Below are 11,842 nucleotides of genomic sequence, written 5' to 3'. Positions count from 1 at the left end.
ACCGGACTCCTCCGTTAGCCGTGGACTCCACGCAGCCAGCGGTCGCCCGACCGTCCTCCCTGGAAAACCAAGAGCAGAGAAACCACCACACTCAGCACCCAGGAGCCTTTCCCTCCCCTCCCTAAACTAAGTGATCCACTTCTTTTGTACGGGTCAAGCACCCTTTAAGCATCAGTATTTAGTCTCCTAGCAACTTATGGGGGGAAAAATTCCACAGGAAAACTTAACCCTCAACACTTACAAAAGAATTTCAGCCCAAGACTAAGGCATCTCCTCAATCCCCTCCCATCTAGATTTTGATTTCTTCTTCACTGACCCCAGCCAGTGTCCCCAGTTGTTTTCTCTATGTCTTCACCCTTTCCTTTTCCTGATTCGGGAGAGAATTGGTGTTTGCAGGTTCATTTGTTCTCAAGCTTTATCAACTAAAACAGTTGAGTTCTGCGGTGCTGAAAGGTTGATCTCATCCAGGCTCTGCATCAGAGAGATTGCTCGCCGTGATCTCTACCAACACTGTGCAAGCCGTGCTGGCTGCCGGCTCTACTCAGCGCTTTTCTTCATGTGGAGAGCCGAAAACAAGAAAAGCTGAAGCTGCTGCTGCTGTTTTTGTCCTTTTGTCAGCAGCATGGCTGGCTAGAAGTGGCTAAACAAATAAAGTTTATTGCGAGCCACGCTGAGGCAGCCACGGCCATGCACCGCTGTACCAGTCACGCCGACTTTGGCCATGCAGTCCCAGCCACATGACCACTTCTGGCCTGGGGGCCACCCCCAGCACCAACCACAGGGCCACTCCCAGTGCTGGTCCCAGCCACGGTTGCTCCCCGTGCTGGGATGGTTCCCAGCAGCATGGACCAGTAGCAAAAAAGAACCGGCAGGCTCTGCTGGGAAGGGGCCCCAGTCGCTCCGCTGGGATGGGGCCTGGGAAGGGGCGGGTGCCGCAGCAGAGCCCAGCATGGCCTGGCCTTGCCAGTCACCTGTTCAAAGGCCAGAAGCCAAGAGAGCTTTTTCCGGCCTTGTTTGTTTTTAAATGCACTTTGCCACAGAGGCGTGTTGAACTCCTTTTAAGTGGTTTAACCAGGTGTCAATCTTCAAAACTAGCCAGCTGATTGGCTCTTCAAACTAGCCAGCTGATTGGCTCCACCCGGCCCCCTCAGGGAGCCAGCCCGCCGCCGGTGGACTCCATCCCAACTGAAAACCAGACTCCGTTAAACCATGATACCAGGTAAGGACTTGCCTGCCATGCTAAGAGAATCTGGGAATGGTCTGGGAATGGTGGAAAAACGTAATGTCTTCCAGGGACAGGAAAAATGCTGAGGCAGAGCAGGTGCGCATAGGAAATAAGAGACTTTCGAAACAGTGAGGCTGCTTGGGCCTGACTTTGTGGAGGGGCTGTAAGCCTAGAGGACTGCGTTCCCCCAGGGGGACAGCGCCCTTGTAGGTTCGCACCAAGCTCGGGATGGCTTTGACACAAAACAGGTGTGTGTTTTGGGATGAGTGCACCTGATGGGAAATAGTGTCTGTCTCCCACACTGGTGTCCAGCCTGTTCACCAAACATACCGGCTCCATAGATTGTGAGTGGTGGTGCACTTTGAAGAGCAAAGAGAAGACCTACTAACCCTGTCATCTCTACTGTTGATTCCTTAAGTGTGCCTGGCTGAGAACAACCCTACATGCAGGGAGAGCTTTTTTCTGCTCTTCTCTTGTGCCCTCAAGAAGAGAAGGAAATTTTGTCAATGACATTAAGGAATCCTCCAAATTCTTCCTTAAAAAAACTACCTATATAGGGCCTGAAGGAAAGGAAGACGGGGGAAAAAATCCCACCCTGTTGAGAGGCAGCTGAGCTCTGCTACAATGGGTGGTGAGAGGTCTCATCAGCAAGAGGAAATGGGCTGTAGTGCTTTCTGCCAAACCACCCCCAGCTGCTCCACCATGGCCTCCTTGAGTGCTCCCAGCCCAGCTGGTGGTACAGCCAGTCTGTAGTGCTTGGGAGGAGGCAGAGAGCCCAGCCCAAACTACCAGAGGGGACAGCTCTGACTGCTATGGTGTAAGGTGGGATGGGATGCAATATTCCCCAGCTGACAGCTGCATGAGAAAAACCTTCCCTGGCCCACCACAGCCTAGTGCTCTGCCATAAACGGGCATTAATTCTGGAAAGGGGATAGTCCTGTCACTCATGACTAGCATGGGGGTGGCCCTAAGTTTACAGGGACCTGCCCCAAGGTGCCTTTGTGGCCCACAAAGGACTGGGGGTGCTGTGGCAAGGGAGGGGATGGTGATGAATAGACAGAGGTGTGAGGGAGGTGACTGGGGATAAAACAGAGGGGTCTGGGGATGCAGTGCAGCCCTAAGAGAGAAGGAGCAGGCTGTTAGAACCTGGCCCAGGCTCCTTGGCCCCTAAGGAGAGTCCAGGCACACGTTTAACCTGGCTCCTGTTCAAGAACTGCTGTCAGGACTCAGATTAGCGTGAAGGTTATTTTCAGTCAAATATTTCTACAGCCCACCCCTTTCCCCTCCCTTACAGTGATTGAGTTTCTTTTTTCCCACAGTGCTCTGGAAGAGAGGAGGAGAGGAACAAGGCAGGGCAGAAGGGGTGCCCAGCCTCCCTGTGTGAGAGAGCTGCTTTGTGTCCAGTCAGCCCAGGACAACGTAGCCCCATCTTCCACAGGGGCCAGGTGCCCCAAGCAGCTGTGAGGGCTGCAGGCATCCATTTCCTCATTGAGGGGCAGGTACCCTGCAGTGATGGCCAGGCTGCTGGCCAGGACCTGCTGCTTCAAAGCTCTTTCTCAGGCTCCCAGATGCCCCTCTGGGCTGGTGGCTGCCAGACCCTGGAGCCATGGGCCTATCACTGCCTACATGCCTGAAGCCATCACCTTCCCCAGATCCAAGGACCACCAAGATTTGTACAAGGTGTCAGTGGAGCAGAGTGACATCTTTTGGGGAGCTCTAGGAAGGAGCCGGCTCACCTGGATCACCCCTTTCCACTCTGTCCAGGACTGCGACTTGTGCCAGGGCAGAATCTCCTGGTTCCTGGGTGGGCAGCTGAATGTGACAGGTAAGGACATGGACATGGGATTGTACCAAGTGCCTGCAGGTGCTTCTTTGTGTGTGACTTCAGCCCTGGGAATGTAGGGAAGAGCACAGAGTTAAAGGTCTGGAGAGAGGGGGATCCTCAAAAGGTCCAGCTGGTCCTGCAGTGGCTGTGGTGTAAGGTTGTGGCTGGCCTTAAGGAAGCACCTGGGTTTCATCAGAGACGTTGCAGCTGGATTGGTGTGTGCTGGGAGCTGGGTAGCTCTCCCTCATCCCCCATGGATCCCACAGCAGTGCGGTAGCTCTGTCCTGCAGGACCAAAGGCAGTAACACTGAACCCTGTGCATTCAGCAGGCAGGGTGGCTCTAGGTCATTCCTGCTCAGTGAAGGCAAGATGTATCTATAGAAAGCAAAATACAGGAGAAATGAGCCATACTGTCACCACTGTAGTGGGAGGCTCTTTTGTGAACTGGGGTTATTGCCTTAGGGGGACTGTCAGGGGAAGACACGGGGGCTGGTGACACTGTGTCCTACTCACACTACTGTTGGTCCCCGTGTTCAAAATATGAGACAGACCTCTGAGAAAATCAGATCTTATGTAATCTATTTGGGAACAAGAGCAGGTGTTATTTGCCTTTGGGATTTGACATCTTACTCTTTCTCCTTTTATGTGCATTTCTTTCTCTCCTGGAAAACTACGAATGGTCAGGAGAAAAAAATTCTTATGCAAACTGGGGCTGCTGCATCATCCCACTACTTTAGCAGGTTTAAGGAAAACAGAGAGTGGAACAAGGCTTCTGAGGAAACTGCAGCTGCCAGCAATGTGGGAAACTTTACATGGAAGAACTGCAGCCAAAGCCTCAGCTCACGATGTCCCTGGAAAGCCAGCGGCTGTGCACTCTGTATTTACCCTGGCTCTTTTCCATCTTGGACAAATGCACCCTGCAGCCTTCCAGTGCAGAGCTTCACTTTGCCCTACATTTGTTATTTAGGAGCACCACCACTAAAAAACTGCCCTACTTCACCCTGGAGGCAGCTGCAAGGCAGTTCTGGGTAGAGTGACGACTTAGTTAATGTTTGCCAGGACTCTGAGGGTACTGGGGATGTGACCTCCAAAGGGACTTCAGGCGTTTTCTGCTCTGGACTGCATGAGGTCGCAGTTAAGGAGGAAGCTGATAGTGGGGATTGGCAGGTATTGGAGTGGTGAGGAGCATAACAGGCTTGGGATGTGCTTGTGATCTCCTGGCTGGTATCCACAAAGGCCACCCAAGGCTAATGCTGAGAAGACACACACAGCCCTAACTCTGACCTGAAAATGGCACTGCCAGTGCTGGCTTTATGAGAGGTAAGAGGTACTGAGGGTTGCTCTGTCAATGATACTGGGTTTTCCTTTCCAGTGAATTGTCTGGACCGTCACGTCCATGTAGCCCCAGACAAAGTGGCCTTAATCTGGGAGAGGGATGAACCTGGAGAGGAGGTACGGGTGACATACAGGTCAGTAATTACCTCTCAGCATACGAGAGGCGTATTGTAGCACGCATGAACACTGCACAGGGCTGATCTGCTGATGTCTGTCATGTGAGGGAATGCAGCATCCCTTCACACAGATCCAGAGTATGGTAGCTGTTGGCTTGCTTGTGCTGATCTGAAACTTCAGCCTACCCCGATTAAATCTTTTGGACCCTGAGGAGTCACTGCCCAGCTGGGGAGGCAGATATAAGCTCCTTGGGGCAGCACTGCAATGCATGTAGCTAAGACACACAGGAAAGTCATACATGTGCCTTCACACCCAGGTTCCTGTTATCTGAAATTCTGAGTAAGTGGTCAGCAAGAAAGGCAAATTTGCAGCTCCAAATGTGTTGTGAAATCCCACACACATCCTCATGTCAGCAGTGCTGCTGAATTTGGCTCTCTGGGGGGCTGCCTGTCCAGCCCTACTAGGTTGGTCTGGGACCTTCCAGCTTAAATTGCCAGCTCTCTGAATCACCACCACAGAATTCACTTAAATCCCTCTGCACACCAAACATGTCCCTCTGTCCTCTCTGACTTCAGGCCTCACACAACAAATATGACCACCCACCCCTGCCAATCCCCATGCATGGAGAGCCCTTCCATAAAATGACTCACTGACAGCCAAGCTGTGGTTTCTGGGAGGGACACTTCTTGGGAGAGGCACCTTTCTGCTCACTGCTTTCCTATAGCTGTTCTTGCTTGACCTCAGCTTTAGCAAAGCATGGGATCCTGCTTTGGGGAAAGATATCTAACTTCTCTCATGTAGCCTCCAGCTGTGCACAGTAGTGTGTCATGCTGGTTGTAAGAAGTAAGGTTGGTAAGAAGTGTGCAGGCTGTCATTGTGAAAGTCAGCTGAGATGTTGTGGGTTTGCTGAGCCAGAGGAATTGCCAGTGGCTGTTGTACAGAAATCATTTTAATTTATGTCTTTTTCATAAATAGCGGTCTGTATTAGAGACTGTCTTCTTTCCTTCCCACTGATTCTTGCAGCTCTCCCATGGTCTTCCAGAGTGAGGAGGGTTAAAGTATGTAGGGATCTAAGCCGTGTCTTTGTGACTCTGAGGCCCTCCATCTTTATGCACACAGGTAAGAAAGTCTCTAATTGTGTCATTGCTTCTTTGGGCAGGGAGCTGCTGGAGCTGACGTGCCGCCTGGGAAATACCTTGAAACGGCAAGGGGTGAAGCAGGGTGACAGGGTGACAATCTACATGCCCCCGTGCCCACTGGCAGTGGCTAGCATGCTGGCCTGTGCCCGCATCGGGGCCGTGCACGCTGTGGTGTTTGCTGGCTTCAGTGCAGAGTCTCTCGCCGACAGGATCCAGGATGGTAAGAGGCAGTGGGTAACAGTGACATATTTCCCTTGGGGGACAGTACTAAGCTTGTTGGTTCAGAAGCTCAGGGTTGTGTGGGTGGCAAAGGTTTTCTGAGTGAGACTCCTTGGGCTTTCTGAGGGTATTCTGACATAATGTATAGTCATGGAGCAGGTACTAGCAACCCAGTAAATGGCATGAGTTCACTAAATACCTTCCAGCCTGTGGGATGAACAGGTTTTCTCTTTCATCTATGGGACTGAAGGATTGGGCTGTCTCCTGTAAGGGGATGCAACACAGGCAGAAATGAATGGGAAACCAAGATGCAAATCTCCTGTCCTAAATGAAGGACATGAGTCCTAAGGGCTGAGAGACAAAGAGGTGAAAGGTCAGGGTAGAACAAAACTGCTCTGTGGCTGGTGGAGAGGGGCAGATTTGCTTACGTCTTATGCTTCTGTCTTCTGCAGCCCAGTCGGAGACGGTGATTACAGTGAACCAGGGGCTAAGAGGTGGCAAGATTATTGAGCTAAAAAAGACAGTGGACCAAGCTGTGAAGAAGTGCCCTGGAGTGAAACGGGTTCTGGTTTCCATGAGGACCACCAGCAAGGTTCCCATGACAGCTCTAGATGTGCCCCTGGAGGAGGTGAGAGGCTGCCCAGTGATTTTGCTACTTCTTCTGGGCAAAGTGCTTGCTCTTGGTGCAGGGACACTGGGTAGAGAGAGGATCTCACCTGGCCATGGCAGTTTTCTGGCATTGACAGAATTTGGGGACACTGTCCCACAGCAGCAGTGGCAGTCAGAGCTGCACACAAGTACAGGACAGTCCCAGTAGCCATTAGGATGGGCAACTGGTATGTCTTCCAACATTACCAACCCTGTACTGTCAGGGGCAGGCAGTGCAAGCCAGAGCACATAGCAGGGTGGACAGCGGCCTAGACACACACGAGACATGGGCTGCTAGTTTGTGAATCCAGCCTTGGACTGCCACTACACTGTCACACATGGGACTGCTGGCAGACCTGGCATATGCCTGGTACCCATAGCACACAGGGTGGTTAGGCTGCCAGCATGGAGCACAGCTTCTGAACAGGTGAGCCCTTGCCAAGCATTTCTTCTGGAGGATGTTTGTGGGGATCAGGGTGGCACAGGTGCTCAGAGGGGAGGGAGACTCCGGAGAGGAGGTGCACAAGCAGGTGTGGGGATGATACAGGGGAGGCTGTGAGACTCTGGGAAAACTGCTGTGCTCTTTCCTGCAGGAGATGATGAAGGAGGATGCATGCTGTGAGCCTGCTGTCATGGACAGTGAAGACATGTTGTTTCTTCTCTACACATCAGGCAGTACTGGCAAACCCAAGGGCTTGGTTCATTCCCAAGCTGGTTACTTGCTGTTTGCTGCTCTAACACACAAGGTAATGAATCCCAGGCACAAAGTGTTCATGAGCCAGCTGTTCATAGGCAGTGCAGGGAAGACACATGCTCCTTGTTGCATTACCAGCTCATCTGTATCCAGTGCAAAGCCTCTGGGAAGCCCTCCAAGCCCCAGCAGACCACATCTGGCTACAGGTAGTGCTCCATAGCAAGGTCTCCCAAATACATACTGCTCTGAGCTACCTTCTTGGCTTTCATCTTTCATTGTCCTACACTAAACAGAAACATTGGATAGAATGCTCAGCTTTGCAAGAGTAATTTTATATTACTGGGTTAGGAGGAAAAAGCCAATTGCTTCCTAGAAACTGTGGCTTTTCCTAAGTGTAACTACCCCAGCTCAGGTGGGAGATCAAAGGCAGTGCTTCTGGGAGGAGCACATCTGATAATACCTGTAAAATCTGGTGAGTGCTCTCATGACAAAGGGTCTATATGTGTGGGTCATCTTTGGGAAGAGGAAAGCCTGTAACCATGACAGGTGCCCAGAGCAAACTTAGAACTGGATAAAAGGGCACTGGGCCCAGCACAGAGATGCCTTTGGCTGGAGGACTGGTTGGAAGGAGCATTCCTATGACATAATATGAGGTTCCATGTAAGAGGGAATCATTACCTGAACAGCCCCTTTGCTTTGGATCTGGCTCTTCCTGAATGTGACTGCAGTTCCAGTAGTGCCTCAGACCACACCCCCTGTGCTAAAGCAAGCTCAGGGCTGGCTGCATCTTCTCTGTTAGCCATGAGTGCTGAAGGCCATAGCTCCTGGGTGTGTGCTAGAAGCCCTTGGCTTTCCTGTGAACTAAGCTGTGCCCAGTGGGATGGGTGATCCTCTCAAGACCATCGGAGTAGATTTGCAAGAATTCAAGAGTTCAAAGAATTCAGGGCTGTCATTCCAGACTGGCAATGCAGGGGGTGAGCAGCATGTGGCCATTTTAGCTCCCAAGAGCACTGGAAACCTGGACACAGGGCTGACACACTCAGAACCCTCAGTTGGATGGGGCAGACTGCTGGTACCATAACTCACTGGTCCACTAAAAAGAGACAGAAGAAGCTTCCATTATGGCACTTCAGAACACGCGAGGCCCTGCAGTCCCCAGGTGAAAGACAGCAGGGAGCTGCAGGAAGAAATGAGCGGGTCTGAAACCACAGAAATCAGAGGAGATGGGAAGAAGTGATAGGCTAGTGGGAGAGTGGCCCCTAGGAAGCTTTTCTAGCACTGAGTAAATGAAATGAAGAAGAGTGCTTTAGGAAGCTGGTTGTGTTGCTGCCAATATGACAACACTCAGCTCTGCCCTGCACAGGGTAGTCATCGTTCCTTCATGTTCCAGCTTTGCAGCCAAGGGTCTCATGAGGAATAAATGGGGCAGTGGGAAGAAGAGCTTGTTTTGCTTTCTGCCTGCAGGCACAGCACTGCACTCACCCAGCTGAGATGGAAAGATTCCAACTCTTGTGGGCAGGCTGGGGTTGCTCTGGGCCAAGGCATCACATGGTCCCCTGCTTGCTGCCTCACTGCCCCTGTGCTGGGCTCCTTGCTGAGCTCAGTGGGTTTTGAGTGTTTACTGCCCATCTGGAGTCCAGCAGTACCTACAGGAGGCTCATGGAGTCCTCTACCACTTTGCCCTTGCCTACAACTCCTCTCCTTCCACATGGTCACGTAAGTAGAGAGGCACCTTTCTTACCCAGAAGGTTCTGTTTTGATGCTACAGGATCAAAATGTTGGATGTCTAGGTATCTAGCCTTGTCTAAATACCAGCAAAATGAAAGAAAGGCTGTATCTCTCTCCATTGGAAAAGAGCAAATTTAGTTGTGGGGTGGTTTGGGGTTTTTTTGGTTGTTTGTTTTTTGTTTGTTTGGGGGGTTTTTTGTTTGTTTTGTTTTTGGTTGGTTGGTTGGTTGTTTTGGTTTTTGTTTTGTTTTGTTTTTTTCAAGTGTCTGTCTCCTGCATCTTCACAGTTTGGGGGTTTTTTATCTTTAATTTTATTTTTTTCTGACTTTTTTTTTTTAAAAAAAAAAACTCTTTGCAGGAAGGTGTCCCTGCAGGGGTGGTAGGAAGACAGAACACAGTAATATGAGGGCTGACAGAGGGTACACTGCTCCCTGTTGTGCCCCTTGCCAGGAATGCAGGCCCAGGTGAAACCGCTCACTTGCCTCTTTTTTCTTGTTCAGTATGTGTTCAACTACCAGGACAGAGACATCTTTGGCTGTGTGGCAGACATCGGCTGGATCACGGGACACACCTATGTGGTCTACGGGCCCCTCTGCAATGGTGGTACCACTGTCCTTTTTGAGAGCACTCCTGTCTATCCTAACCCTGGTGAGTGAGGTGATACATGGGAGTTGGGATATTCCACAGCATCCTGAGATCCACAGCAGGCAGGGAGCTGGTGGCTTGATGCCAGGACATGAGCAGCAAGGCTCTGTTGCCTCAGCAGCAGTCTGTGGGCTGTGCCCAGTAGAGAGCTGCTAGGGGAAGTCTTTTCATCTGCTTAGGAAGCCACTTCTGCTTCTCCAGGGGTGGGGCTGTTAATCCCTCTCCCTCCCTGCAGAAGGAACGATAGCAGAGCTAGGTGATGTGAAGAAAAAGGGGCTGCTGCTCCTGAACTGCTTCCATCCTTCCCACCATGCGATTAACTTGGCTGAGGGTCCTGGCACTGCTGGGGAGTCTTTGCTCTCACCTCTTCTTTCTCTGCCTTGGTGTTGGGCTGGGAGGACCTGTGTGGACACTCACTGGCCCTGTTTCCATTCCAGGCCGCTACTGGGAAACAGTAGAGAGGTTAAGAATTAACCAGTTCTACGGGGCGCCCACTGCCATCCGCCTGCTCCTGAGATACGGTGATGAATGGGTGAAGAAGTATGACCGCTCTTCTCTTAAACTGCTTGGCTCAGGTAAGTGCAGCAACACAGACTGGGGCAGCAAATCCTTGGACATCACATTGTGCCTCTTCCAGCAGCACATGAGACCCCAGAGTCAGGAGACTGCACTATTTCAGCTCTGTCCCCTTGTCTTTCCCCTTGCAGTGGGGGAACCCATCAACAAGGAGGCGTGGGAATGGTACTTCCACGTGGTCGGCGAGACACGATGCCCGGTAGTGGACACTTGGTGGCAAACTGGTGAGATGCATATGATTCCTTGTTCCAGCTTCTGCTCTCCCAGGCTTTAGGAGTGACCTACTGCTTTGCTGGCCAAGTGATAGTAGCTGAGTAGCTGTTGCTGACAGTCTTGCATGAGCAAGGTTGTAAGGGACCATGAGCAGCCAAATGTAAAAGAGAAAAATGGCCTTTAAAGCTAACCCAGATAAACACAGGGATTTGAGGGTACATCTCAACAGATCCCTGCTGAACTAAATGAGCACAATCATCCTTCTGCAAAATTCCTTCCCCAGCTCTCTAGCAAATCCAGCCACAGCCTGTGTAGTGTGTAGTAAGCAACAGGGCAAAGGCTGTTGGCCAAGCAGTGCTACTTGGCATTCCTCTTGTCCTCGACTTTGATGAGCTTCACAGTTTCTTTTCCTTCAGAAACAGGAGGCATCTGTATCTCACCCCGTCCTTCTAATCCTGGGGCTGAAATCCTTCCAGGCATGGCTATGAGACCCTTTTTTGGGATCAGCCCCTCCCTCTTGGATGCCAAGGTACATTTATAACCTGCAGTCCCAGACTCTGGCTCAGACTCCTATCCCCAGGTACCTGCAGTGTGTACTTGCTGATGGGAGTGGAAATCTGTAAGCATGTCTTTCCTGCTCATCTCTGCTAGACAGCAACATTCCTTGCTGGAAAGGAACAAACAGGGAAGCTGTTCTTCCAGCCAGTGCAGAAGTTCAGTTGTTGTCTAGCTTGCACTGTCCTGACAGGAGAGGCTGTGTTTGAGCTCCCTGGCACATCTTTCCAGGAAGGACATGGCTGGGCAGGGACAGCCAGGCCTTGCATCCCACCATGGGAGGCAGTTTGTTGCAGATATATGCCTGGGAGAATAAGCCTGTCCTGCTGAAGTGAGGCACACAGGACCCTCCTCACTGCCCCCCCTGACAATTCCATCACAGGGTTATTAAAAAGGCAGTAGCTAAACATCCCAAGTACCTTCAGCCATGGTTACTAAAAGGTAACTTTTTTACAGGGAAATGTCCTTCTGGAAAATGATGTCTCTGGAGCTCTTTGCATCTCACAAGCCTGGCCCGGTATGGCACGAACCATTTACAACGACCACAAGAGATTTCTGGAAACTTACCTGACTCGTTATCCAGGTAAGGAAAACGTGGCAGGACACTTGCACACATTTGGTTGGGTATGGTTAGGTCTGCTTGCTGGCTTTCTGTATGGAGGCAGGACTCAGGAGAGCTGGTACTGATCCTTTGTTCTTCCAGAGGCCCTCCACAGTCCTAAGGCCTTTCATCTCCCCAGGTCTATCACAGGACTGCCTCTCACCAACCTTCCCAACTGGATCACACATTAAGTGGATTTGTCCTTCTGCCCCTAGTACTCTTGAGCACAGACCTCTTGCTGCATCTCTTGGAACCCTGTGAGCCTCTGTGACTTACCCAGAGGCACTGAGCAAGCCCAAGACTGTGTGTGTCTTGATGTAAT

At 51.2% G+C, this 11,842-nt stretch overlaps 1 protein-coding gene across 2 annotated transcripts in view; it reads left to right on the top strand.

Moving 5' to 3' along the window:
- The first annotated feature begins 1,122 nt into the window (after nt 1–1,122).
- The window catches only part of LOC120753621 (acetyl-coenzyme A synthetase 2-like, mitochondrial), a 14,504-nt gene continuing 3,784 nt past the window's right edge, over nt 1,123–11,842 (top strand). The window contains exons 1-11 of one of the 2 annotated variants that reach the window (XM_040065993.2): nt 1,123–1,219; nt 2,545–3,050; nt 4,423–4,519; nt 5,662–5,861; nt 6,313–6,488; nt 7,102–7,254; nt 9,431–9,578; nt 10,013–10,150; nt 10,283–10,375; nt 10,781–10,893; nt 11,376–11,502. In XM_040065993.2, the coding sequence (XP_039921927.1) occupies nt 2,738–3,050; nt 4,423–4,519; nt 5,662–5,861; nt 6,313–6,488; nt 7,102–7,254; nt 9,431–9,578; nt 10,013–10,150; nt 10,283–10,375; nt 10,781–10,893; nt 11,376–11,502 (1,558 nt within the window). In that variant the 5' untranslated portion in view covers nt 1,123–1,219; nt 2,545–2,737. Of the gene's footprint in view, nt 1,220–1,876; nt 2,048–2,544; nt 3,051–4,422; nt 4,520–5,661; nt 5,862–6,312; nt 6,489–7,101; nt 7,255–9,430; nt 9,579–10,012; nt 10,151–10,282; nt 10,376–10,780; nt 10,894–11,375; nt 11,503–11,842 lie in introns of those variants that run through there. The other variant, XM_040065994.1, reaches the window with a different exon arrangement.

The sequence above is a fragment of the Hirundo rustica genome, chromosome 6 (genome assembly GCF_015227805.2).
Source record: "Hirundo rustica isolate bHirRus1 chromosome 6, bHirRus1.pri.v3, whole genome shotgun sequence".
NCBI classification, from domain to species: Eukaryota; Metazoa; Chordata; class Aves; order Passeriformes; family Hirundinidae; genus Hirundo; species Hirundo rustica.
The sequence above is the reverse complement of the archived record's forward strand: the minus strand, read 5'-3'. Positions and strand labels throughout refer to the sequence as shown.